Source organism: Zonotrichia leucophrys, chromosome 19, assembly GCF_028769735.1.
Source record: "Zonotrichia leucophrys gambelii isolate GWCS_2022_RI chromosome 19, RI_Zleu_2.0, whole genome shotgun sequence".
Lineage (NCBI taxonomy): Eukaryota > Metazoa > Chordata > Aves > Passeriformes > Passerellidae > Zonotrichia > Zonotrichia leucophrys.
Window position 1 is genome coordinate 5,115,487 of NC_088188.1, and position 27,204 is coordinate 5,142,690.

The 27,204-nt window shown below is 54.8% G+C and overlaps 1 protein-coding gene across 3 annotated transcripts; it reads left to right on the forward strand.

Moving 5' to 3' along the window:
• The first annotated feature begins 1,400 nt into the window (after nucleotides 1-1,400).
• On the forward strand, nucleotides 1,401-27,153 carry SH2B2 (SH2B adaptor protein 2). Of its 3 annotated transcripts, none has more exons than XM_064729397.1 (10): nucleotides 1,401-1,495; nucleotides 2,616-2,749; nucleotides 12,279-13,166; nucleotides 15,423-15,524; nucleotides 19,235-19,326; nucleotides 21,451-21,545; nucleotides 21,727-21,909; nucleotides 22,056-22,249; nucleotides 24,114-24,285; nucleotides 24,792-27,153. In XM_064729397.1, exons 3-10 carry the CDS (start codon nucleotides 12,306-12,308, stop codon nucleotides 25,106-25,108), a joined length of 2,016 nt encoding a protein of 671 aa, XP_064585467.1. In that variant the 5' UTR covers nucleotides 1,401-1,495; nucleotides 2,616-2,749; nucleotides 12,279-12,305; the 3' UTR covers nucleotides 25,109-27,153. The 3 variants fall into 3 exon arrangements, with proteins under 3 accessions (XP_064585467.1, XP_064585468.1, XP_064585469.1); XM_064729398.1 differs by lacking the exon at nucleotides 1,401-1,495 and adding an exon at nucleotides 1,590-1,721; XM_064729399.1 differs by lacking the exons at nucleotides 1,401-1,495; nucleotides 2,616-2,749 and adding an exon at nucleotides 2,787-2,916.
• The last annotated feature ends 51 nt before the right edge of the window (nucleotides 27,154-27,204 follow it).

The window sequence follows — 27,204 nt, forward strand, 5'->3', positions numbered from 1 at the left end:
AAACATTTAATGGTTTGGGTTGGGAGGAAACTGAAAGCTCATCTCATTCCAGACCCTGCCATGGGCAGGGAACCTTGTTGCTCCAAGCCCTGCCCAACCTGGCCTTGAAAATGTGACCAGCCAGAAGCAGGAGGGAGATAATCCACCCAAAATCATCACAAATGAGCCGTAATGGAGAAGATCAAACATCCCTGTCCCAGCTGTGCTTTTGCACTATCCATTTTGGCCCCTGCTGCTTTGGGGGAAGAAAAGGCAAATGGTGCATCACTCTGCACCAGCCCTACAACAAATCTCCTCCTTCTCCCCCTAACCAGCCTCTCCCCAAATCTCCCCAGAATACACTTGTCAGGATAATGGGATGGTGAGGAAGCATAATAAATAAATATTAATAATAACACTAATGCTGAAATCCACCCTTCTCCACTTCTTATATAACCAGCATTGTCTTAATCCTACAGGTGCTTCACAGAAGTAAAAAGGATTTGTTCCTCCTGCAAATCCTTTTTTTTTTTTTTTTTTTTTTTTATGGTGACTCATCCCTATCCATGCATGGACACGCCATGGGGAGGCTGGGGGGGTGTGCAGGGTCCCAGAGGCAGTGTGACCCCCAAATCCATCCCTTAAACCCCTCTGGGCTTCAGTTCCCCTGTCCTGGGGCTTGATCCATCCTGACCCACCCTGTCCTGGGGTTCAGTCTGTCCTGAACCCCCTGGCAGGGAAAGTGCTCTGGGATGTGCCCAAAATGCATCATCAGCATGACAAAGGTGGGCAGTGGGTCCAGACCCCAAAACTCCCCCTGGAGCCCCTCCAGTCACACCCCCTGGGAATGTGGGTGTGGGGGGATCACCCCCATCCCCTCCCCTGGGCAGTGCAAGGACAAATGCTGGGTGATAGATGGGGTGAGCAGTGAGCAAAGGCTGCGGCCCCTCTTCAGAGCACGGGGGTGCCCTGCCACCATTTGTACATCCTTAGGATCTTGGGAACCTGAAGACTCGGTGCCTTGAAAATTTAGGGTGCTGCTCAGATTCGCAGTGCTCCCAGGAGGGCTGGGGAGCCCGTCCGAGGATTAAGGGCTTTTCCTGAGGATTTGGGGTGCCCCGTGTTATCCGGGGCGCTCTCACAGGCACGGCCCCAGGCCAGCCCGTGCGGGGCGGGGTGTCTCGGTGTCCCCGCGGTCCCATCGCTGGCCGGGGGTGTCTCGGTGTCCCCGGTGTCCCATAGAGGGACAGGGGCGTCTCGGTGTCCCCGGTGTCCCCTCATTTGGCAGCGGTGTCTCGGTGTCCCCGGTGTCCGCTCATTGGCCGGGGTGTCTCGGTGTCCCCGGGGTCCCCTCGCGCAGCGCCGGGCGGGGGCGGCGGGCCGGGCGGGGCCCTTTAAGGCGGCGGGGGCGGTGCGGGGGGCGGCGCTGCCGGCGGGGCGGGGGGCGGCCGGGCCGGCCGGAGCCGAGCCGAGCCGAGCCGAGCCGTGCCGCGAACCGAGCAGCGAGCGGGGCCGGGTGAGCGCATCCTCCGGTACCGACACCGGTACCGGCACCGCAGCGGCGGGCGGGGATTTAGGCGGGGATTTATTCGCGGTTCTTCCCCCCCGCTCCCCCGTTCAGCAGCGGCTCCCCCGGCCGGGGGAGGCTCCCGCCCCCCGCCGCTGCGGCGCGGAGCGTTCGGGAGGGTCCCCGAGCCGCCCCCTCCCCTCGCACGGCGGGGCCGGGCCAGCCCCGCTCCCCGGTGAGCATCGGGGCGGCCCCGGGCCCGCGGGGGCGGGGGGCGGTGATGGGGCAGACCCGGCTCGGCCCGGGGGAGCGGGACTGCAGCCTTGGCTGGGGCTCCGCCGGGGATAGGGGCTGCTCCGGGGATGGGGGCTGCTTCCGACCCTGGGGGCTGCTCCAGGCGAGTGGGGCTGCTCCCGGCCCTGGGGGCTGCTCTGGGGAGGGGGGCTGCAGCCTTGGCTGGGGCTCCCCCGGGAATGGGGGCTGCTCCCGGCCCGAGGGCTGCTCCGGGGATGGGGGCTGCAGCCTTGGTTTGGGCTCCTCCGGCCGTGGGGGCTGCCCCCGGCCCTGGAGGCTGCTCAGGGGATGGGGGCTGCCCCGTGGGAGAGGGGCTGCAGCCTTGGCTTGGGTTCACCCGGCTTTGAGGGCTGCTCCAGGGATGGGGCTGCTGCCTTGGTTTGGGCTCCCCCGGCCCTGGGGGCTGCTCTGGGGATGGGGTTTTCCCTGGGGCTGCAGCCATGGGTTGTTTTCCCCCGGGGTTTGGGGATGGCAGACCCGAAGGGGGACACACACAACACGCAGCCCCCCGCACGGATGCTCCCTTATTTTCAGTCTGTATTGTGTGCCTGGCGTTGCGTGAGGGGTGCGGGGGCTCCGGAGGGGGGCTCAGCCCTGCATCGCCGCGGGCACAGCGAGGGGCGGCTGCTGCCTCCAGCCAGCCCTGCTCTGTGGGCAGCACCGCGGGAAGGCCCTTGAGAGGCTTCAGGGACTTTCTGCCCGGCCCTCCTGCTTGTTTCTGCTTTTGGTGAAGTCAGGCCCGAGCCCTGCTGGACTGTGGCCTGGGGGAGGTGAGATGTGCCTGGGGATATTGCTGTGGCTCCAGGCATTGACAGCCTAAACCTTTGCCTTCCAGGTCCCTCCCTCTCTCCCAGTCGCTCTGGTACTTCCTTCCAGTGTGGAAATTGATCGGTTGGAGTTATGTGTTTGACCTGCAAGAGCCACGCTGCCAGTGCTTCGGGGATCTTGTGAACTGGAACGGGAAAGGAGGTAAAACCTCCCTGTCCCCCCCTGCACCTTGCCCAAAACCCCCACAGACCCTGCTCCTGTGGCTTTGAGTGCATGAGGAGCAGCTGGGGGAGCTCAGCCTGGAGGAAAGGAGGCTCAGGAGGGAACTTCTCTCTTTCTACAACTGCCTGAAAGGAAATTGTAGCCAGGTACAGCTGACTAGACAAGAGGAAATGGCCTCAAGTTATGCCAGGGGAGGTTTAGTTGGATATTAGGAAAAATCTCTGCTGAAAGGGTTGTCAGGCTGCCCAGGGCAGTGGTGTAGTCACCATCCCTGGAGGATTTAGCCAAGGTGTGGATGTGGCACTAGGGGACATGGGGGAATGGTTGGACTGGGTGATCTTGCATGTCTTTTCCAAACTAAACAATTCTATGATTACTCAGAACTGCCCTCCATGAGGATTTTTGGTTTGGTTTGTTGGGAGAGTGGAGAAGGACCATGGATTTCTGGGGATGCCTTTCTAAATAGGAATCATCCCCCTAAAGCACACAGGCAGTTCTGAACTGCTCAGCCCCCCTTCCCTGGGGGAGGGCACATTTGTACAGACAGGTGGGTGTGTGCTGCCAGGAGATCTGCTCAGATGGGATGGCAAGTGCCCTTGGACCTTCTCTCTGTGTTCTTCTGTGGTATTTCCCAGTGTCTCACCATCACTGCAACGCAGGAGCTCAGGGCTGAGTGTTTCCTTTAAAAGGCTGCATAATCCTCTCTGCTGCAGCTTGGGGAGCACACAGGTTTGCCAGCCCTGCCTGGTGTCTCACCCAGCTCAGTGACCCTGTACCATCGAGGAGGGTGAGTCAGCTCTGCCTGGTCAAGGCTTTGGGGTTAAAATCCCCTCATTCCTCAGTTGGTTCAGGGCTGCAGTGGCTGTTTGACTGCAGGGCCACCTCTTCTGGCTGATCTGAGGTCTGTCCCCTCTTCTCCTGGACTGTGAGCACCCTCATGGCAGCGAGGTCCTGTCCAGCCTCCTTTTGCCCTTCCTCCTTGGAGGCAGAACACCCATCTCTTCAGCATGAGGATGTTGCTGGCTGATGCCTTTCCTCTTCCTCCTTCTCTTCTTCCCAGCAGAAGCAGAGGAACCAGATGATGGTTGCCCATCTGCTGGTCCTGCTGACTCAGGCTGCCTGGGATGCCCCAGGGCAGTCCGTCCAGCCCTGAGGTTCTTGCATCACTCCCCTCCTGCCTGGGGCTGCCCTCACTTGACCTCAGCTGCTTTCCCTGCCCGTGGATGCCAGTGGGGTGCTGGCATAGGATTGGGGACTTGTCCCTGGCTCAGTGATCCCCATCCTTGTGCAGGCAGAGGGAACCTGGGTGCTCCCAGAAATTCAATTCCAGCTGGCTCCATCATGGTGGAGAGGAGGAGAGAACATGCCTAAAACTGCATCCCACACCTGATTTTTGCTAAAGGGAAAACCAGAAGGGCTTGGAGAATCTGCTTGCTCTCGTGCAGGGTTTGAATTTGGGATGAGACTTGACAGAAGCCCCATATTCCATCCACACCCACAGGTGGGGGGACAGGAGAGGACAGTGTGAGAGCATCCACCCCAGGGTCCCACTGGGCAGATGTTTGTGCCCTGCTTCACTGGCTCCTGGCAGCATTTGGACCCTGGGGCTGCAATGGCACCCCAGAACCCTGGCAAGAGGGGTGGCAAAGTCAAACACTGCCTGTGGATCCCTCTGGTGTGGTCATGGCCGTGCTGGGTACGAAGCTCTGTCTGCCCAGGAGCATCCCTGCACAGTGAAGAGAAGAAGGATATTTGAGGTTGGCTCTCCAGCCAGGGCTGGCAGCTGTAACAGGGTGTTTTGGCATCATCTGGATGAGGAGGGGGGGAGTTCAAAGCCCACTGGAATTTTTATTTTGCTTAATACACCACTTAAGCAATTAGCAGTGATTGTAGCAGTCCTGGGTGAGGCGCTGGGTAGAATTGAATTTCCCCAGCTCAGATAGCATTAGGCAGCAGTTTAAGGCTGTTTGCAGGCGGGTATGAGACAGTGATGCGTGTGGGGAATTGGATCTGCAACATAAAAAAAAACATAATAAGAAAATTTCCTACAGAACTGTGTAACTTTATCTCATGTTTATTATGTGCTGTAATTGAAAAACAATCTAAGGGGTTTCTCTGACCTAATGGTGGGGGATCCCCAGTTATGACAGTGCTGTATCCATCAGGATTTGCTTTGTTGAGCACCCACTCAGCTCTCTCCCCAAAAACCCCCAAAGAGCTCCTCCATGGCACAGCAATCCCCAGGGTAAGAATGATCTCTTTTAAAGAGTTTGCACTCACTTTGGGAAGTGCAGCTGGGTTGATGTTGCAGGGCTTTTTCTGTAAATCCCCAGAGTTTTGGGGTGCATCCAGGGGAGGGGGCTGAGCAGGTGAACCTGCCGCTCCAATTTGGCATTTCTGAGTGCAGGAAGGGTCTGCCCACAGGTGCCAGGTCAGTGGTTAATGTGTAACAGGTGTGCAGGACACTCTGCACCCACAGCACACCAGCCTGCAGGGGCATGGAGGGATGTGCAAATAGTTTTCTGAGGATGGGAAGGCGAGAGGAGGAGGAGGAGAAGGGTTTTGTTGTGGGCTGAGAGGCGGAAGGAAATCGAGGCTTAGCGAGGGAAATGTGAGATTGCTTGGTTGGGACAGGGCTTGTGCTGCTCCTCGGGGGAGGCTCTGCTATTGTGGTGGTTAAAAATAGACTTTGGACTGGGTGGTTTTCTGTGGGAAGCTCTCTGGCTGGAGACAGGCACGTGAGGTGGCACCCGACTGAGGGGGGAATGGACAACAGCCTCTGACCTCCTTCACCCAAAGCTCTGGGATTTTCATTTATTTCCTTTTTCCAATAGCTTTTCCTTTGGGGCATTGAGGGGGTGTCTCTGCTTTATTCCCACACACAGCCTCCAAGCACTAAGCTGCATTCATGATGCACCAAAGCTTTGCTGATCATTGTCTCTGCACCCTGGGGACCCAGATTGGTTGGCCTGGGTGATGCTCCAGCCCCTGAGTGGGCTGGCAGAGTGGCTCAATGCAAGCTGGATGGAATTACTCAGAGAAAAGATTATCTAAGATCCAGTGGATCTTATCTATGAACTTGTCTTTATTTTCCAGCAGCTGTCAGCACAGGAAGTACAACATCCACTGCGGGGGATTTTGGAGGGGAGGGAGAGGAACAACCCTGTGGTATGGTCAGAGTAGTGGGAGATGGAGAAAATCTCAGGTTTTATTGGGGGCTCTCATGGGCCCATCTGCTCATTTCCAGGAGCATTGGTTCCTGTGGGGCTGGAATCAGGATATCACACAGAGCTGTGGGGACACCCTTATGTGTGGAGGAAAGGTTCATTTCTTGCCCATTTTTTCTTTTGAAGAGGTGTCACATCAGCACCTCCACCCCAAAACCTTGTCCTGGCCACCCAGCACTACTGAGTGCTTTGGGGCATCCTTTCTGAGAGCTGGCTGGGCAGCAGAAAAGGCACAAGGAGCCTTTTCATCCCAGAAAAATCTTTTCTAAGCTGCAGATGACAGGTGGACCCTGAAGTGCATCTGAGCAGGGAGTTAAAGCCTGCTCCTGCTGAAGGATTGGTTCAAGGCAGGTGGTTTGACTATAAAATTTAAGGCCAAGATGCTGTTCAATTAATATTTTAGTGGGATGGCCAGTAAATGAGAGGAACAAGGAATGTTTCCATTTCTATCTGGTTCAGACAGGCAGTCTGATTTAAGATCACAATAGTATAAATAGTGCATGGAGTACTGAGGAGCATGGAGAGAAATCAGTTCTCCCACACCAGGGCTGTGGTCAGGGGTCCAGAGGGGTGTGAAAGCAAAAGGTGACTTCTGCTTTTGTCCCCTGTGGTTTTCTTTCTCAGCTCAGCCTCTGCATGCCATTAAAGCTCTGCTGGGTCTCGAGGGCTGGGGAGGGTCCTTGAGGTGACAAAGGGAGGAGGTCACTTGGTCTCAGCAGTGGAATGGGGGGAGATCAGCTCCTGGCATCCCTCATCCTTCACCCCAGAAAAAAGATTTTTCTGGAGTGAAAAGGCTCCTTGAGCCTTTCTTTCTGCCCAGTGAGGGGTCCCCACTGGCCAGCCCAGCTCTCAAAAAGGATGCCCCAAAGCACTCAGTAGTGCTGGGTGGCCAGGACAAGGTTTTGGGGTGCAGGTGCTGATGGGACACATCTTGAAAAGAGAAAATGGGCAAGAAATGAACCTTTCCTCTTCTTGCACATAAGGGTTTCCCCACAGCTCTGTGTGATACTGTGAAATCTGAGCCTGCTCATTCTGCCCCACTGTCCCCTTCCCCAGGATGAGGTTTTGGGGTGGAGATGCTGATGGGACACATCTTCAAAAGAGAAAATGGACAAGAAATGAACCTTTCCTCCTCTTGGACATAAGGGTATCCCCTTGGTGTGATATCCTGCCATCAGTCTGAGCCTGCTCGCTCTGCCCTGCTCTCCCCTTCCCCAGGACAAGGTTTTGGGGTGGAGATGCTGATAGGACACATCTTGAAAAGAGAAAACGGGCAAGAAACGACCCTTTTTGTCCCGTGTGCCCAGGGCAGGCAGTGCCTGGGCTTTGTGCAGGCAGGCTCCAGGAGCTGCCCGTGTGTCGGAGCCGCTGCCAGCAGCATCCCCGGGGGGGCCGGGGGTATCGCCTTGCTCTGCGCCCTGCTCGTGACTCGGGGATCTCCTCTGGCACGGCACGCTTAGGTCAGGCGCTTTTCTGGGGCAGCAGGTGCCTGGGTTTCCTCATGACATTCCCGCGGGATCGCCGTGACCAGCTGGGGCTTTGAGTGGCATCGATCTTGCTGGAAACCGAGCAGGAGCGGGACAGCCGGGGCTGGGCTGGCATCTCCTTGTCCTGGAGCCAGGCTTTGCCTCCTGAGCTGCCTTTTCCTTTCCCGTTGCTGTCTGGCGGTTTCCCCGCACGGCTGGAGGTGGAGGGATGGATGGAGGGATTCAGCTTGGAAGTGGAGGGATGGATGGATTCAGGTCGCTGCTCACGGCAGACCGTGCTTTTCCCCCTCTCAGTTTCGGATCACTTTGTCCCAGCCTGGCTGTGCCGCTCTGGGAGGAAGGGAAACATCTCTTTATTAGGGTTGTTTCCTTAAATAAAGCCATCAGAGCCAGCCGTGCTGGGCAGGCTGTGCTGGCCATCCCATGACCGGCGTTGCGCATTCGGGTTATTAACACCTCATTAGATGCTGGTTCCTCCCCACGCCTCTGGTTCAGCAAATCCCAGTGGCTTTGTTGTTGCTCCCTGACTCCTGCTTCACCGGGGAGTTGTTTTTTTATGGTCTCCTGCGCTTCTGCTGACAGCTTAAATTTCATTTCTTCTTGAGGTCAGTAGCTTTGCTTCCACTTCCAGAGTATTCTATGTGCCCACCCCAGAGCAGGGGATGCCTCAGCACACCTTGGTGGGAGAGGAGACCCAAATCACTGCCAGCAGCTGGCTCTCACCTGTCATCCCAGCCTGGGTTTCCACTTGCCAAACCCCAGAAGTTCCTTATTTTTATCTTCTTAAGTTTTGACTCAGTTTCCCAATGACAGGGGCAGCAGGCACAGCTCTGCCCTGGAGGAGTTTGCAGGTGGGTTAGGTGCTTGTCACCAGCCTGATGCTGTGGTTGCCACTCCATGGCTTCTTCATGACAACAAACCACCCCATTTTATATATTTATTTTTCTGTCCTCTTGTGTCACCCAGGCCAGGGACTCAGGGACTTAATGCTATGGCCCCTGAGGCAGTTCTGGAGTGGGCTGAGGGTACTTCCAGAGGGATCTGGCTCTTTAGAAAGGTGCTGGAGTGTGCTGCAGCCCTCAGGAAGCTGGGCTGGCAGGGGATGGCCCTTTCCAAAAAGCGATTGCAGATTTGCTGCTTATTTTCATCGTGAGCTTATTTTGGTCTCCGCTTCCACCGCTCTGCCCGGGGATGCTGTCTGTGGCATGATAAGTTATTTCAAGAAGTGGGGCAGAGCTGTTGGTATGGAGGGGAGTGCAGGCATCCAGATTAAAGGTAAATCTACACAGATAATTGGGAGCCTGCTTCCTGCAGAAATCAGGTGAATCAGGGGCAGGGATGGCTCTGGGGCTGCCCTTAAACCACCCCACAGAGTCCCAGCCTGTACTGTTGGATCCTGGCTGTGCTCCGGGCAGGGGGGTTGGATATCCTGGATATGTGACACAGGGTTAGTAATCCCCGCCGCCGCCTCCTCAGACCTGCCAGATGTCTCTCCTCTAGGCTTCATTTTTATAAATTGGCCTTTTAAAGTCTGTCATCCCCGTGCAGATGAAAGGAAGATGTTGTGATGCCTCTGCGTGCGCGTCTCCGAGCCGGAGCCCGGCTGCCATGCCTGGATCTCCTTGAGGCTTTTTGTTTGGGGCTTTATCTTTTTTGAAGTGCCTTTTTTTTTTTATTCTTTTTTTTTTCCCCTTAACCCCTCAGAGTCTGTTAGCTTGCTGTCCCTTGGTTTCAGACAGGCAGGCCTTGAGCACCAGTCCCTCCTGGAGACAGGGATAGGGAACTGTGTTTTCACCCAAATTCATGGGGGGGAAACCAGCAGATGCAAATAAACCCATCACCAAGGGGCTTTCCCTTTCCCCCACAAGCCCCTTCCTGCTCTTTTCCCTTTGCACCCTCTCCCTTGCTCTGGCTCTGACTGCTTGGATTGGCAGCAGGAGATTCCTTTTCATCTCCCTTTTCTCCCTGAGCCCAAATACTCCTGGCCCATGGCTTGGTGCCACGGCAGCTCCTGGGCCATGGCAGAGCTGGGGTTGTGAATTTTCAATTCAAAGGGCAGAGTCTTTAAATCCTCTGCTTGGTGATGGATGGATAATTAGGAATTTCATTTGCTGGGCGGGTAACAAACAGCTTTGCATTTTCTGCTGCTGTGCTGATGTCTCTCGGGGAAATTCAGAGGCTGCTCCTAAACTGCAGGGATGGGTTTTTTCCCAGCTGGCATGGCTCCCTGCTCAGGTCTCCGGGAAATCCCTGTGATGCTGGGGAGAGCTTTGCCAGGGATTTCTGCAGGAGCTGGAGCTCTGCTGGTGTTGTGGGATGTGAGGAGCCAGTGCAGGCCCATGTGTAGCCTGTCCTCAGCACCTCCTTGGCACAGCCAGGGCACTGAGCAGCATCCCTGCCTTAACAGTGAGGAAATGCCACATGTATCATGTTTCTGGTGGGATTTTGTTGCCTGTGTGGATTTCTCAGTGTTTGGGGGGGGGTTGAGAGCCCTTTTCTGGGATGGAGGTGTTCCCAGAGAACTCATCTCCATAGGGATGTGCTGGGGATATGGCAACCAGCTCCTGGCCACAGCTGCTGCTCTGAATCCCAGCCTTCAGGGCTCAGCCCTGCCTGGGGTCTGGAGGATAAGGAGTGGGTTATGCCAGTCCCCAGTGCCCGCCCTGATCCGTGGCTGGTGCCGTTCGTCAGAGCAGTAATTAATTACTGGCCGTGTAAGCTGTGGCGGGATCCGGCGCGTGATTTATTAGCAGGAGTAATCCCTCGCCAGCAAAAGGGCTACTCTGTGAATGGAGAGCAGCAAAACCCAGGGAAAGGGCTGCACTGTCAATGGAGAACAGCAAAATCCAGGGAAAGGGCTGCTCTGTGAATGGAGAGCAGCAAAATCCAGGGAAAGGGCTGCTGTGTGAATGGGGAGCAGCAAAATCCAGGGAAAGGGCTGCTGTGTGAATGGAGAGCAGCAAAACCCAGGGAAAGGGCTGCTCTGTCAATGGAGAACAGCAAAATCCAGGGAAAGGGCTGCTGTGTGAATGGGGAGTAGCAAAATCCAGGGAAAGGGCTGCTCTGTGAATGGAGAACAGCAAAATCCAGGGAAAGGGCTGCTCTGTGAATGGAGAGCAGCAAAATCCAGGGAAAGGGCTGCTCTGTGATGGAGAACAGCAAAACCCGGGGGAACTGTCCTGCCCTTCCAGAACTGGATCCCACAGGCACCCAGTGTTTGAGCAGCTGAGATGGATTTGCCAAACTGCTGCCCTTGGAGTGAAGGAAGGAAGGTGTCTGGACACAGGGACCAGATGTTTGGGGTCATGGGCTCAGCAGTGCCCCAGCCAAGGCCCACCAGCACCAGCAGCCATGAGCAGTTTTGGCACTAGGAGGTGATTTTGGAGATGCAGTCACTGCTGGGGTCCCTCAGGGAAGGCTGCTCATGCTGCCCAGAGTCAGGTAGAGATTTGGGAAGTGCAATATGAGCACCAACCTGGACTGTACACAGTCTCACAGCCACTGGGAGAAGGACCAGTGTGGGGTTTGGGCAAAGTGATGCTTTTCCCAAGGGCTCCCAGGTCTGCTCTGCAGCTCCTGTCAACTTCTGGTGTGCTCCTGGCTCTGGCTTCTGTTCCTTTTCCCCCTGCACCCCACCTACTCATGGGCCTCTGCTGAGAACCTGTCCTGGCTTCTCTGTCAGCTGATGCTCAGCAGGGAGAGCAAAATCCCAAAATTGATGTGGCAAAGGATGAGGGCAGAAATAGAGACTGGAGAGAAAGAGAAGGACCAGCTGTGGGGTGCAGAGGGGAGGGTGCTGCCCTGGGTGGATGCTTCCAGGACTCCCAGTGCTCCCTCCCCCTGTGGAGAGCTGTGCCATGGCCAGGCAGACACGGAGTGAGAGGAATCCTGCAGGCAAACACTTGGGGACTCCTTAGCGGTTTCATGAGAAATCAATAATGCTTTTGCATGGTCATAATCGTGAAATAAGTACAATTTATGGCTGCTGCCAGCGCCAAGATTCTTTCCTAGTGGATGAGACGGAGAGAGAGCGACACACAGACACTTTCCCACAGCATTTTCCTTTGCATTGGAGCTGCAGATCAGCTCTGGCATCATGGCAAGGGGTGACCTCCATTTTGGGGTCAGGGTTGTTGTCCATGTCCATGCCCTTGTTTGGGGGTGCAGGGTGGGTTGTTTGTGTCCCCATTTGAGGGAAGACAGAGTGGGTTGTCCATGTCCCTGGTTGGGAGGGCAGGCTGGGTTGTCTGTGTCCCTGTTTTGGGGGGACAGGATGGATTGTCCATGTCCCTAGTTGGGAGGGCAGGGCGGGTTGTCCGTGTCCTTGTTTTGGGGGACAGGATGGGATATCCATGTCTCTGTTTTTGGGGAACAGGCTGGGTTGGCCGTGTCCCTGTTTTGGGGGGACAGGATGGATTGTCCATGTCCCTAGTTGGGAGGGCAGGGCTGGTTGTCTGTGTCCTTGTTTTGGAGGATAGGCTGGGTTGTCCATGTCCATGTTTTTGGTGAAAAGGCTGGGTTGGCCGTGTCCCTGTTTTGGGGGGACAGGGTGGGTTGTCCGTATCCCTGTTTTTGGGGGACAGTCTATGTCCATGTCCCTGTTTTTGGGAACAGGATGGGATGTCATGTCCCTGTTTTTGGGGGACAGTCTGTGTCCATGTCTGTGTTTTTGGGGAACAGTCTGTGTCCATGTCCCTGTTTTTGGGGGATAGGCTGGGTTGTCCATGTCCCTGTTTTTGGGGGCCAGTCTGTGTCCCTGTCCACACCACACTCAGTCCATGTCCTCATTCCCAGCCCGCCGGCAGGTGGAATGGGGCAGCCATGAACGGCGATGCCCTGTGCCAGGAGCCCTCCTCCCCGCTCCCCGACTGGAGGGAGTTCTGCAAGCTGCATGCCCAGGCAGCCGCCGTGGACTTCGCCCAGAAGTTCTGCCAGTTCCTGAAGGAGAACCCCCACTACGACACCCCTGGGGCAGAGACCTCCTTCTCCCACCACTTCACCGCCAACTTCCTGGACATCTTCAGCCTGGAGGTCAGCAGGGTGTTCGTGTCTGACTCGCCCACCAAGTACAACATCGTGCCCTTCGTGGGGCTGCAGAACTGCCACGTCCCCTACGGGCGGGAGGTCACCCCCAGGAAGGAGGAGACCTCCACGGAGTCTCTGGACAGCATGGACGCCCCTCTGGGCGCCAGCCGCTACCTGACCCCGGCCCAGCAGGTGCAGGCTCACAAAGTCTCCTCCTACGGGCAGTCCCGCAGCTCGGAGGACGTCTCCATCCACGCTGCTGCCAAGCCCAAGTTCAAGAAAGGTTTCTCCCTGAGGAACATGAGCCTGTGCGTGGTGGATGGCATGAAGGAGATGTGGCACCGCAAATCCTCTCCGGAGCCGGGCGCCGAGGCCGCCCTGGGCGGGCGCAGAGCCGAGAGGGAGCCGTGGCCGGCCGGGGGCAAGGAGCCTGGGGACCCTCGGGAGAAATGGACACACAAACTGCGCCTGTCCAAGGTGCCCTCGTCCAAGGTGGAGCTGGTGGACATCCAGAGGGAGGGGACGCTGCGCTACATGGTGGCCGATGACACGAACTGTGTGGGCAGCTCGCAGTGGCAGAAGTGCCGCCTCCTGCTGCGCAAAGCGGTGAAGGTGGAAGGGGAGAGGTTCCTCCTGGAGTTTTATGTCCCTCCAAAGGTAAGCCCTGACTTCTGTCCATTGTTGTTTTTATGAGAAATTCAAGCAGCAGTTGGGCTTTGCTTTTGGGGCTTTTTTTTGTTTCCACTGCTGAGCTGGGCTGAAGTCCAGCTCTGGTCCAGAGGGAGAGCTGGTGCTGTGTGGCTGAGGTGCAAATGGATTGGAAAATGTGCTTGAAACCCATCCAACCTGCAGGCCAAAATGAACCTTGCACTCTTGGTGTTGGTCTGTGCCTCTCACCTTTTGAGAAAATATAAAACATGAGTTTGAACTCAAATGCATCTCTCTGGAGAGCAGCTCAGCATGGGTACGGATGGTGGGCATTGCTCTGGGCTGGACTGGCGCCTTCCTCAGCCCAGGAATGGGGTCTGGCTGGAAGGAAACAACCCCAATGTCCATGGTACCCACTAGGGAGCCTGTGGGAGAGCTGGAGAGGGACATCTAACAAAGCATGGAGTGACAGGACAAGGGGAAATGGCTTTAAATTGAAAGAGAGTAGGGATAGGTGGGACATTTGGGAGAAATTGTTCCCTGTGAGGGTGGGGAGGCTCTGGCACAGGGTGCCCAGAGAAGCTGTGGCTGCCCCAGCTGTGCCCAAGGCAAGGTTGGATGGGGCTTGGAGCAACCTGGGCTAGTGGAAGGTGTCCTGCCCATGGCAGGGGGTGGAAAAGGATTCCTTCCAACCCATTCTGTGGATAGAGGATCTGATGAAGCCTGGTGTGTCAGCTGCACCAAAGAGAAAATAAACTTGAGTTAAAATGGAGCAACTGCTGCTCTTAAAACATTTAAGAGAGAACTCATAGAGAGATTCCTTTTTTAGTGTATCTTGATTTGCCTCTAAAAATCAATTTTGAAATTATTTTATGGCAACTTTTATGAACATTGTCTGCTCTTCTGTTATAATCACACCCCACTTTGGTTTACAGCTTTCTCCTCTCATCCCATCTTGCTTTCCATCTGGCAAATGTAAAAGTGGCACCAGTCTGGCACAGCTGGAAGAAAACTGCTTTTTGCTTCAGCAGCCCACAGCTTTGTTTTTACACAGACCCTACAAAAACTATGGCCATGTCTGTAAACCTTTAAAGGGAAGAACCCTCCTGGAGAGGAGAGGGTTGGAATGAGATGATCTTTACGGTCCCTTCCAACCCAAACCATCCTGTGATTCTAAGACCCTTCTCTGGCTCAGGGGTGAATTATCACCTTGTTTCCTTTCCTTTCAAAGCAGCTGCTGCTTCCTTTCTGACCTTCTGCTGTGCAAACACCGAGATGGAAAAATTCCCCAGGGATGGGCAGAGCCTTGCACGGCTGAGACGTGTCTGCAGGCAGCACTGGGGCTCTGGGGCTGGCAGAAACGAAACATCCTGCAAGGGAAAAAGCAGTTTCTGTTCTGTCTTGGATTTATTTATTTTTATTTCCCAATAAAAATGGGAACTGAGCCCGTTATTGGTAACTTGCAGCCTGGAGCTCCTTGCTGGCCTCATCCCACCCGCTGCATCCAAGGCACCAGGCGCAGGTCCTGGTGACTAAATCTCATCTCTGCTTCCTGCAGCTGCAGTGCTCCAAATCCCAGAGCCCTGGAGGGGACCAGCCCTGGAGAGCAGCTCCACGAGCTCCTTTGTGGGGATTTGTTATAATTAAAACAAATATCTGGGGAATTTGTTGCTCAGCAAACACTCGGAGTGGGAGGCACCGGGTCTTGCCTCCCCACCGAGGCTCCAGCGGGTGCCAGGGGCCCTGGGGGAAATTCATTTTTCTTGATTTTAATGTAATTAAAATTCCCTGCATGGCTGAGGCTGCTGTGTTGTAGCTGCCTGGTTGAAATGCTGCTCCTGTGCTGGAGAAACGGGGCTGCTTTCTGCATGGGAAGCATCCCCCATCAGATAGCACAGCTCTCTCCATCGGGAGAGGGTTGAAAATGGAGAGAAATTAAGTGGTGTTGGCAGAGCTGGCACATCAGCCTGCGCTGAAGCAAGAAGGGTGGTTTGGCAGTTAAAAGCACCTCCCTTGTCTTCCACTGGGCCTCCTCTTGGTTTAATTCACAGAGCTCAGAGTTATCAGGCACAGGAGGGAAATCAATGCTGTTTATTCCCCCTCTGTAATAACCACACAGGCTGAGCTGATCTTGCCTCTGAGAGCCCTGCTGCATTGTCCCCAGGGACAGTTTGATTCAATTGAGTGACTTTTTTTTTTTTTTTTAATTCATTGATTTCTTTTCATTTATTTTCTTTGCTTTTTTTTTTTTTTTCCTTTTCTCAGGCTTCCAAACCCAAGGTGAGCATCCCGCTGTCGGCCATCATCGAGGTGCGCACCACCATGCCCCTGGAGATGCCTGACAAAGACAACACCTTTGTCCTAAAGGTGAGAGCAGGGCGTGGATCCCTACAGGAACCCCCTCTGCACCTGCACCCTGCAGTGCAGGAGGCTCAGACCCCAAAGGGATTGTTGCCTTGGCTTTCAGAGCTGAGATGCCAACAGCACAAATGCTCCCCTGAGGATCCCTGCCTGCTCCAGCTGACACCAGGGTGTTTTGGGATCAAGTTTGGCTTTCACCATGGGGTTTGGCTTCTCTGTGTCACCAGGAGATGGGTTAAATCAATGATCTGAGACAACCTGCAAGGGAAAATGCTCCTTGCTGCAGCTGCTTGTGGTTTTGTGGCTGCTGCTGTCCCGGATCGGTGACATGTGGTGGCTGTTTCATTGACACACTGTGATGGCCCTTCGTGCTGTGGTCTGGTTGATGAGGTTGCATCTGATCAAAGGTTGTACTTGATGGTTTTGGAGGTCTCTTCCAGCCTTAGTGATTCTGTGGGGCAAATGAGACCCTGGGGATCAACCACACATGAGTCTGGGGGCATGAGCAGAGAGTGAAAGTCTCTTTCTTCAGAATTTTCCATATCATGCAAATAATTAGCTCAATGCTGTCTCCTGCTTTGCTGGAAGACAACAGCCTGTCATGGCAGGGCTGAATTTTGCAGGGTCTTGGACACCATGACAGTGATGGACCATTAGATTTTGAGCATTTCTGTGTTCCACCTCTTCTAAACAAGCACCTCTCTCCCTGATGCTATTCCCCAGAGTGTGTGGCAATGCAGAACAGAGAGGCATCCCAGCTGAATGAACCTGCTTGAGAGCTTAGAAAACTATGAAAGGAAAAGAGAGGGAAAATTGAGCCTGGCTTTGTGAGAGCTCCCAAGCCTTGAAATCCACCTGGCCCCAGCACACATTCCCAGGACAAATTTCTTTCCATCAAATCCAGCTCCTTGTCAAGGTCACACAACTTCTCCTGGCACCTTCCCTCTCCAAGGGCTTCTTGCTGTTCAGCCTCAGCAATGGTCAGTGCCCACCATGGGCACAGAGGCTCATTCAGCTGTTGTTTTCTGTGCCTCAGAGGCCAGCCTCGAGTGTCTCCTATTCTCCAGACTGACCAGCCCAAGCTCCTTCTTGCTTTCCCTGCAGGCTCTGGAGATAGAACGCCCCAAAGTGTACATGAGGCTGTGGCCCAGAGCAGATGGGAAGGATTGCTTCTCCTTTCTTCTTCCTCTCTGTCCAGCCCAAGCTGATGCAGTGCTTTCCTCACGCCATGATGATGATGATGTTGACTCACAAGCAGCCTGTGGGCTGGTGTAACTCTGGGATGGTTTCTGCAGAACTGCTCCCAGGCCGTGGTTCCCCACAGCGATCACTCTGAGCCCAGGGCTCACCCTGTCCTTGAGCTCAAGGCTGGTTTCAGCTTCTTCTTCCACTTCACCTTTGACAAGTCCCTTTGAATTCTTGCCTGGTCCTCCAACACATTTTCAGTGTGATGTCATCCATGAATTGATCAGGTATCTTCACATTCTTTTGTGCTCATCACTGAGGAGCACACACAGAGAGCCTTTGATGGGCAGGAGCACATCCCTCAGCTTTGACCACTGGCCATTGACAACCCATCAGCCATTGATCTCTGCTCTTGGAACATGGCTCATCACGTTCTTGTCACATTTTCTAGATGTCCTTACAAGCCCCACCTCAAATGTGTCACATCAGTGTCCAAAGCGTGTTCAACACCCAGGAGGTGCCACTGCTTCTCCCTATCCCTGGAGCTGTCACGAGCGTGAGCAGATGGGCTTGGTCATGACAGATCCCTTCTAGGAGGTTTCAGCCTCCTGGGTGCCTGTGAGGGATGGTTTCTCTGGCTGCTGCAGGAAAATTCTGTGCTTGCCCTCTTCCCATATTCTGAAGTCAGACATGGTCTCCCCTCTCCCACTGCTAACAGTTTGGTGACTGCTCCAGCCATTCCTTTAATGCACTTCTGGAATGCTCCAAACCCTGCCAGCTGGAAAATACCTGCTCTGCCAGGTACCTCCTGCTCCTGCCCTGTCCTGGCTCTCACCCTGCCCGGGGGAATTGATCACAATTGATCCTTTGAGTGAGCAGAGCCAGCAAGCACAGCATGGAGCCCCCCAGCCAGGCTTTGCTCTCCCCTCCCAGCTGCTGGCACAGGATGCTGCTCCCCTTTTCTCACATCCATTATTTGTGGTTCATTTTCTGCCTGGCTCCTTCTTGCTGGGACATCTTTTTGCTCTCCCATTCCCCCTTTGCTGGCTGGATTTGCAGAGGGGGTGAAGCACCCTCAGTTTAGCAGGTTAGGTGGGCAAGCTGGGTGCTGTGGTTTCCCTTTCTGTGTGATGTGGAGCCCAATCTCAACCTTCACACACAACACCCAGGTTATGATGGGTGGAAAAGCCCCTGCCTCATTTAGGGATGTTACTATGGCTGGAAAAGCCCCTGCCTTGCTTGGGGAGTCCATACTGAAATAGTTCCTGCCAGATTGCCTAAAAATGAGCAGCCAGTGTGTCCCCAGAGCCCGTCAGACACCCAGCACATGCAGTTTTTTCCATTGCACAAGCAGGTGCTTGCAAAATACCCAAGCCCTGCACGTGCTTTGCTTGCTGTCATGCTCTGCATGAGTGAGCAGCCCCATCTCCCACGTCAGCTTCATGCCTTGCCCTCAAAAAGCCTGAGAAGATCCTTTCTTAAGTTAAACAAACTGGGGAAGGGGATCTTTGCTATTCCCCTCCACCTCTGCTCAGGACAGGGTCCAGGTCACTGCTCAGCCCCAGCCAGGGCTCTGCTTCCTGCCCTCCCTGCTTATTTTCAGGGTGGTGATTCAGTTGTTTGTGATTAATTGAATTTGCTTGGAGGTTGTCTCAGCTGGCAATGTGACACTCTCCCAGAGTCAGGGCTGCTCTGCCACCTCGGGAACACAATGTTTAAGGCTCCATGAGGGATGCAGGGAAAGCTGCCAGAGGCACAGAGCATCCCATGGCATCTGAGTCCACTGATGTGGAGCTTCTGGTTCTGCCCAGCCCCAGAATGGCACAGCTCCTTTGGGCTGGACAGTTTGGAGGCTCTTTTGTGTCCTAATTTTTATTTATTATTTTTTTCCCTGTGAAAGTGGGTTTCTCTCCCACTCTGTTGCAATCAGAAGCCTCATGGACCAGCGGGCAGAAGAGATAATGTAGGAGAGGTTTAAAACTCTTGGGGTCTGGCAGGGTTTTGGGGCAGAGAGCAGTGTGGCTTCTGCTACAGCTGTGCAGAGCTAGTTCTGGGGGGACACAGAGGTGCCCCAGGAGTGAGGGACGCTGTCTGTGCTTGGGCACAGTGCCACGTACCCTGATGCTGCCAGCCAGGTGTGTTTTTTCCTTGGAGGCTGTAAAAACCTTGTAAAAAACTTGTATTTGCTGATAGTGGTGCAGTGGGGTTTTCCTCTGAGTGCTAGATTTGGTCAGGAGTCAGATTGGATGCATTTTTATGAGTCAGCCCTCAGCACTCCTGTCCTGGGGTGGGACACTGATCCTGTGGGTCACCTGTGTGCTGGGTGGGACACTGATCCTCTGGGTCACTCCTGTGCTGGGAAGGAGGGGATGCTGATCCTCTGGGTCACCCCTGTGCTGGGATGGGGTGGAACATCCTCTGCTGCTGAGCTGAGGTGCTGTTCATGGCTCTGGCTGGGCTCTGGGCTGTGTTTTGCCTCGGGGTGTGGGCAGCAGCCTGGCACAGCTGACTCCATCCCACCTGGCCTGCAGGTGGAGAATGGGGCCGAGTACATCCTGGAGACCATCGACTCCCTGCAGAAGCACTCGTGGGTGGCTGATATCCAGGACTGCATCGACCCTGGGTAAGGATTGCTGGGGAGGGGCTCTGTGGGGCTGGGCTCTGCTGCCTGAGCATGGGCTGTTACCCAGATGCAATTTTTGCTGCTTGGCTTGTCACAGGAAGTGCCCAGCTCACAGCAGCAGAGGTCTGGAGGCAGAGTTAGCAGCTTGTGTCTGCCAGGGGTGCAGAGCACAGGCCACTTGTTCACCCTTCTCTGCCCCATGTTCCCTCAGCCTGGCAGAGGCAGGTGACCTGGAAACACAGCCTCAAAGCAGGAAGCTCGTAACACCCACCTTCTGAAGATTTTATACCATATTTGAGCTATTTCCATGGGTTTTTTCCAGCTTAGCATCCATGATATATTTAAAATTCTGCTGGTTTAATTGAGTTATTTGTATTTCTATCACAGTGGCATCAGTGTTGTCATTGGAGTCATAACTCAGCCAAAACTTCTCATCTGCTGTTTCACCAGCACATGCAGCAAGTTGTGTCAGGGAGGTTTGTGTGCCTGGTGCTGCTGGCTCAGACAGGCCCAGCCTTGGGGAAACCCTGGCACTGCCTTTCTTGGCACAGTTTTGGAACAACCAAAACTTGTAGTAGTGAAAACATCACTCAGATGTGGAACAGAGGCTTGGAGAGGCTCCTGCTCCCTCCAGACTGCCTTTGCCCCCTCCTGCTAGAGGGAGGCATTTGGTCACCATGGAGGCTGCATCTCACAGGAGGATGCATTGGTGCACTCCAGGTCTTTGCTCCTTTTGCTGTTTCCTGAAATCTGTAATTAATTGGCATGGATTGCCCAGAGCAGCTGAGGCTGCCCCATCCCTGGCAGTATCCAAGGCCAGGTTGGACAGGTCTTGGAGCAACCTGGGCTAGTGGAAGGTGTCCCTACCCATGGCAGGGGGGTGGGACGAGATGAGCTTTAAATTCCCTTCCAACCCAAACCATTCTGTGATTCTCTTACTCGAGAAGCACTGCTGAGGCTGGGCTGCTGATGTGAGGCTGTGAGAAGGCCTTTTTTCCCTCACTGCTTGTTTCAATGCTGGTTTTCCAGCTGGATCTGAGCACCACGGCCGTGCTGCCCTCAAGCCACCGCAGGAGCCACCGATGTCCCTGTGCCAGCCCCTGGCTCTGGCCCTGGCTGTGCCCCTGGCAGCCTCCCAGCCCTCTCTGTTTGCTTAGCACCCAGCACCAGCCCGCTCTGGCCCCTGGACGTGACTGTAAAGCAAATAATAATGAACTGCAGAGCAAATAATAACGAGCTGTTTAATACACCGCCACACACGCCGGGCGCCAAGAGCGAATTCTCAATCAGCTCCCGATGCTCCTGCCAAGGGCTGCGTGCTGGAGCTGCCTCCTGAGTGCCCAGACACGGCTTTTCTGCAGAGCTCTGTTGGTTTTGGTTTCCTTCCTCCCTTCTTGTTTTTAACTGGCTGCAGCTGAATGACTCCCAATGGCTGATTCACTCGCTGGCCACTAAATAATTCAGCAGCTTCCCCTGCTGCCTGTGCCCACGTGGCCCTGTGTGTGAAGCAAGAGCTGCTGAGTGCTGTGGGCAGCTCTGGACTCTTGCTGGTGGCTGGGATAAAAATAGGATGTGGAGCAAGTCGGATGCTTGTGCAAGAAGGGTGCTGAAGTGCACGGGGAGGGCTGGCAACAGGGATGTTCTGAGTGGCTCCCTGGCTCTATTCCCACTTGCTGTCTTGCTCCAGGCCTGTCCTGACTTAGTGGTTTATGTCTTATAGGGATGGAATTCCTGTGGGTGGGTAATTCCCTTTGCAGAGGGTGAAAGTGAAAGCGCCCTCGGGTGGGAAGGTGTGTGGGTGCAAAGCACTGAGAGTCAAGGTAACAGCTTTCCTTCCAAACCCACAAAATCCTGCAGCACAATCCTGCAGCTGGAACCGACCAACATGACCAACAGTGTGGGCTTTCAAGGGTTTCATCCTTCCCACGCTGGTTTCTCACCCCCAAAAAGTCATGTTTGGTGGCTGCTCTGCTTCTCAGTGCTCTTGGTGCAACCCCTCGGGAGGAATTCAGGGGCAATAGGATGTGCTCTTGGATCACACTGGAATTTTGTTTGGCCAAATCCCCATTCCGTGCCAGTGAGTGGAGGTGCCACATGTGTGTCTCTGTCTGTGCTCTCCTCCAGGGACAGTGGGGACGACATTGAGCTGGTGTCCTGTGCACAGGGACCCTGTCTGCCAGGCAGGACAACCTCGTCCAGCTGCGAGTTCCTGAATGATGGTAAGGAACTACATCTGGGAAGGTCTGGGACTCCCTCAGAGCCATAACCTAACCCTCAGGTGTCTCTAAGATCCAGGAGTATCCAGCACAGTTGCCTGCAAAGCAGGACAACCCTCATCTTTGCCCAGTGATGCTGGGTGATGCTGAGCCACGCACTCATCCCATGCAATCTCCCTTCCAGAGGCACCCAGGCCACCAGACAGATGTGCCCTGCCCAGCTCTCACAACGCTGCCATGGCCACCTCTGTCCCTGTGCCCCCTGGCCGGGGCAGGGACTCCCTGGGGGAGCTCCTCACCCACGTCCCACTGGAAAACTTCCTGCAGACGCTGGAATCCTCCCCCACTGCTGGTGGGCACCTCACAGGTACTGGGATGCAGGATGCAGCACCCATCTCACTCAGGTGGGATGTAGGATGCAGCACCCACCTCACTCTGGAGGTGCACAGAGGGAGAGGAGATGGGAGGGTGATGTTCAGGCGCTCCCTAAAAACCTGCTGTCCCTGTGGGCAGGGGAGGACAGCGAGGCCGAGGCTGAGATCAACCTGTCTGACTTCCCCTGGTTCCACGGGACCCTGTCCCGCATCAAGGCAGCCCAGCTGGTGCTGTTTGGGGGCGCCCGCAGCCACGGGCTGTTCGTCATCCGGCAGAGCGAGACACGGCCGGGCGAGTACGTGCTGACCTTCAACTTCCAGGGCAAAGCCAAGGTGGGTGTCCTCTGCTCCTCCCTGTCCTCTGCTCCTCCCTGGCCTCTTCTCCTCCCTCTCTTCTGTTTCTCCCTCTGCTCTGCTTCTCTGTAAATGTCAGTGTAGGAGCAACGGGGGGAGCACAGTCGGGACAGACGGAGAGCAGAGATCTCTGCAGCCAGGTTGTGGAACTTGCGGTTTATTGCAAAGGGCCTGGGTGCAGGGCCCTGCTGGGATTTGCGGTTCATTGCAAAGGGCCTGGGTGCAGGGCCCTGCTGGGAGCTGCCAGCCACAGCTCAGAGCAGGCCCCAGAGAAGAGAGGGGTAGAGAGGATGAGAGGGTAAGAGAGCAAAAGCATAAGAGAGGAAAAGGCAAGAGAGCGAGGTTCCCGTTACAATACAATAAATCTTCTTCTGTGCTGAATATTCTGATTCTCACTAACCAATCCAGTACAAGATACAAATCCTACAGCATTTACATACAGCGTATAGGAATCACTACATTACCATACTGTGTTACATTTTAAACCCTAAAAACTCCTCTTTGGGCCCCTTCTGCCAAGCTGGCAGGGTCTGCTCTGACCCTTGGGCCTGTCTGCAAGCAGAGGGTGTTGTTCCATCAAAAGGGGATTACCTTCAGTCAGCCACACCATTGTTTTCCAGTTGTTCAGTAACTGAGGTATCTCAAAGCTTGCTTTCATTTCAATCTCGCTTATAGTTTCCCTATTCTCAAAATCTTTTGCCAGACAATCATATTGATAAGGCTTTCCTGTTTCACCTTCCCCAACATGTTAGTGCCAGCCCTGCCCAGCACCTCAGGTTCCTTCTTGCTCTGTGGGTGACCCCAAATGCAGCAGCTCTGCAGGGAGCTGCACCCCAGCAGGGAATCCCTCAGGAGCACCTGCCCTTGTGTCCCAAGACCCCTCTGCATCCTGCCCAGCCCCTTCTACACTTTCCCAACTGGATCAGTGCCTGTCATGTGAGCATATGGATAAATACCCATGGGGGCTCAGTGTAGCCTTCCACACCTTCCCCTGCCCTCTTCTTGTCTGTTCCATGCCCTGAAATACACTGATGCACTATGAAAAAACAACCACAAGCAGTTTTTTGCTGGGTCCCTTTTCTAGCAGAGGCTGCCTGTTCTTGTCACCTTGCAAGAAGTACTTCAGGTGGGCTAGAGGCTTCTCCAGGCTGTCTGTGACCATGGGATCAGAGCTTCAGCCACTCCTGGTCATACCCAGACACCCTTCTGTGTGTTTCTTTATGGTGTTCATCCAGGAGGGGTCAAACTGCTCCTGGGGCTTCAGTGAGGTAAAAGTGAGGTACACTGGGTGTAAAAGTGAGGTTTTACAGGAAACACCCTGCAGCAGAGTAAACACAACAATCTGTGACACTGGCCACAGGGGTTTTCAGGTGAGGGAAGAGACGAGAATGTTGACTCCACGTTCAGAAGGCTTGATTTATTATTTTCTGATATATATATTACATTAAAACTATACTAAAAACAATAGAAAGAAAAGTTTCATCTCAGAAGGCTGGCTAAGCTAAGAATAGAAAGGAAAGGAATCATAACAAAGGTCTGTGTCTCAGACAGAGAGAGAGAGCCAGCTCTGCCGTGACTGGTCACTAATTCTAAACATCCACACGGACCAATCACGGATCCACCTGTTGCATTCCACAGCAGCAGATAATCAATGTTTACATTTTGTTTCTGAGGCCTCTCAGCTTCTCAGAAGGAAAAATCCTAAGAAAGGATTTTTAATAAAAAGATGTCTGCGACAACAATCCTGTTCAGAGCACACCTCCCCTGGCTGATGGAGGTGCAGCTTGCAAGGGTGAGTGTCACCGTCAGACCCCCAGCTCACCCCATGCCCCTGCCCTTGCAGCACCTGCGGCTGTCGCTGAACGAGAGCGGGCAGTGCCACGTGCAGCACCTCTGGTTCCAGACCATCTTCGACATGCTGCGCCACTTCCACACGCACCCCATCCCGCTGGAGTCGGGCGGCGCCGCCGACATCACCCTGCGCAGCTACGTGGTGGCACAGAGCCCGCAGCCAGGTGGGTGCCAGGCTGCTGGGGACTGGGGGATTGTCCCTAAAAAAGGGACAGGTCCCTGGGATTTCCTCCCTAAAGCAGCGCCCTGCTGATGTGTGTGGCTCTGGAGGGGTGGCAGGGTGGGTGTCACCCAGTGAAGGTAGGCATTGTGGCTCATGCAGCAGCAGGACTGTGTTGGTGTGACCCCTGTGCCAGTCTGGGTGACAGTGCCCTGTGACCCATGGCTGTGGGTGTCAGTGCCCCATCACCCCTGTGGGTGTCAGTGCCCTGTGACACCCTGTGGGTGTCAGTGCCCTGTGATCCCTATGGGTGACAGTGCCCTGGCTCGGGCAGGACAGGAGCAGAGATGTCTGCAGGCTCGGAGCATCCTGCTGTGCTAGGAGAGAGCAGGAAGGAGAATTGGACAAGAACAGGGTGAGGGATGGAGAGGGGGTGTGGGAAGGTACCACAGGGAGGGGGCCGAGCCCGCAGGCAGCACAGAGGGAGTCAAGCTCGTGTTTCCCTTGCAGACACCGGCCCCCCGCCGCCCCTGGTGTCGCAGCCCCCGGGCTGCCGGGTCGATCTGCCACCTCCACACTACTTCTGCAGCACAGCCCCCCCGGGCCCGCCGGTGCCGCCGCCCGCCGAGGGAGGGGTGCCCGTGGCCCCCGCTGTCCCGGCCCCCGCACCCTACCACCGCCTGGAGGGTGCCCTGGGCCCCCGCAGCCGCAGCGACAGCGCCGAGCGCCGGCCGGAGCCCTCTGCCGCCGGTGCCGAGGACTACCACGAGGCTGACAGCGCCCGGAGCCGCACCCGGGCCGTGGAAAACCAGTACTCCTTCTACTGAGCCCCCCGGGCATGGGGGACAGCGGGGCAGCTGTGCCCCTCACCTGCACCGGCCTCGCCACCTCCTCCTGCCACCACCAGCCACCCAGCCGGGATGGGACGTGCTCCTCGCTCCCTGCTGCTTTTGGGAGCTGTGCCAGTGCTGGGCAATGCCCTGTGCCAGTGCTGGGCAATGTCCCTGCTGGACCTGGTGCCAGCCCTGCGGTTGGGGCAGTGCTGGCAGTGTGGGAGGCTGAAATTCAGAGTCAGTGCCATTTTGGAGCTTGCAGCCTCTTCTCCTTCCCTCCGGACCAAGAGCTTTCTTTCCCAGGGCTGAGCTGGGCTCCCTGCAGCTCCTCCTGGCTGTGCCCATTGTGGGATGGCACCCGAAGCTGTGCCAGGCTCCATCCTCCAGCCAAGGCACCTTGGCATGTCCCCTCTGGGGCCAGAGCCCAGCATGGCCAACATCCTTGTGGCACCATCGCCCTGCAAACCAGCTGCCAAGGGACTCTGGCATGTTGGGATGAGCATGGAAATGTGTCAGATGTCCATGCAGAAACTCTTCTCACACACATGGAGCACTGAGAGGGCCTGAGGGTTTATCTGGGCTGGCTTTTGGGCTCCCTCTGGGGCACGTGTTTCCTACCCTCTGACAGAAGAAGGTTTTTGCCCAAAGCTTAATGAATTGCATTCAAGGAAGGGTTGTCCTGCTGTCCTGCCTTTTCTGTCCCTTTGTTTCCTTTCTCTCCTTGCTGTACTGACAGAGAATCCCTGGATAACCCTCTCATCCTCCCTTTCTTCCTTGATTTTTCAAAACCTAAGCTCTCCACAAGGGCATCAGCCTTCTGCCTGCTCTCTGCCACAGCTGGGCAATATTTTCCATTGCTCAAGGCAAACCTTGGAATACATGACACCACCTCCTCTTTACATCAGTTTTTGGTCATTTGGGATGTTTTGGGGGGTCAGGCAGAGACCAGGGGCTGTGTCCAGAGCTGAGGGACAGCTTTGCTTTGCAGGTAAAAGCAGGTATTCCTGCCTGGCTGGGCTCCCAGGAATAAAAACACTACATTGATTCTTTTCCAACAGGTCATGGAAGCCCTGAGGATGGTTTTACAAGCCAGGTTTGTGCCTCATGGGGAGTGGGAGACCCTCCAGAAGGGCAGCTTTGCTTGCAAAGTGTTTGCATGTTCCCCTTGGTTTGGCTGACACAGGTTGTGTTACCCAGCACCAGCACTCCTGGCTGCTCCTGTGACAGTGACAGGAGTGACAGTGCTCACAGGACCTGAGCCAGGTGGCTTTGGACAGGTCTCCAGGTAGAGCAGACCCTACTAGCTGCCAGAAGTTATCACTTAGTTCAAAGATGTACAAGCCAAGCCACAACCTCAAAAAAAAAAAACCCTTGAATTTGCCTGGAATTGGGTTGGGCCAAATTTTTATTTATTAGGTGCCTTCTTTCCTGAGCTAGCACAGCATGTCCCCAGTGCTTGACTCCAAGAGAAGAGGGGAAGTGTCTCCAAGGCTTCTCCTGTGATGTGAGAGCTGCCATGGATGTGTGAGACCATCCTGGTGGATCCCATTCCTGCAGCACATGCCACTTTCTCCCCAAAGACACGTCCCTTCAGAGGGCAGCAGGAGCAGGTTGCTCTGTTGAGGGCATTTCTCCTTCCTCACACAGCTCAGAGGAGCAGGGAGAGGCTGGATGCTCTTGGTTGATGGTTTAACACACATGGTGGATGAGGGGAGATCTCCAGATCTGACAGAGACATCATCACTCTGGTTCTTCCCAAGGGTGGGATCCAGAAGGCTGGATGGGAGCACTGCCTTACAGACCTTCAGATTTTGGCTTTGTTTCTCACTTTCTGTGGCACAGGATAGGAAAATGAGGGGGAAGCGATGATCTGCAAGCAAAAAATGTTAATTTGTAAATAGGGAAGAGTCTGGAAGAGTTTACTGTTGTGTAGAATAAATTAATTTTATTTAAAAAAAGAAAGGGGATGGGAGGGGGACTTGTTAAACAAATGGAGAACTCGAGTTCCGGTTTTAAAATAAAATCACTTGCAAAAACAACAGCGTGTGAGCAAGAGCTTTGGGCTTTGCTGGATTTGCTACCAAAAAAAA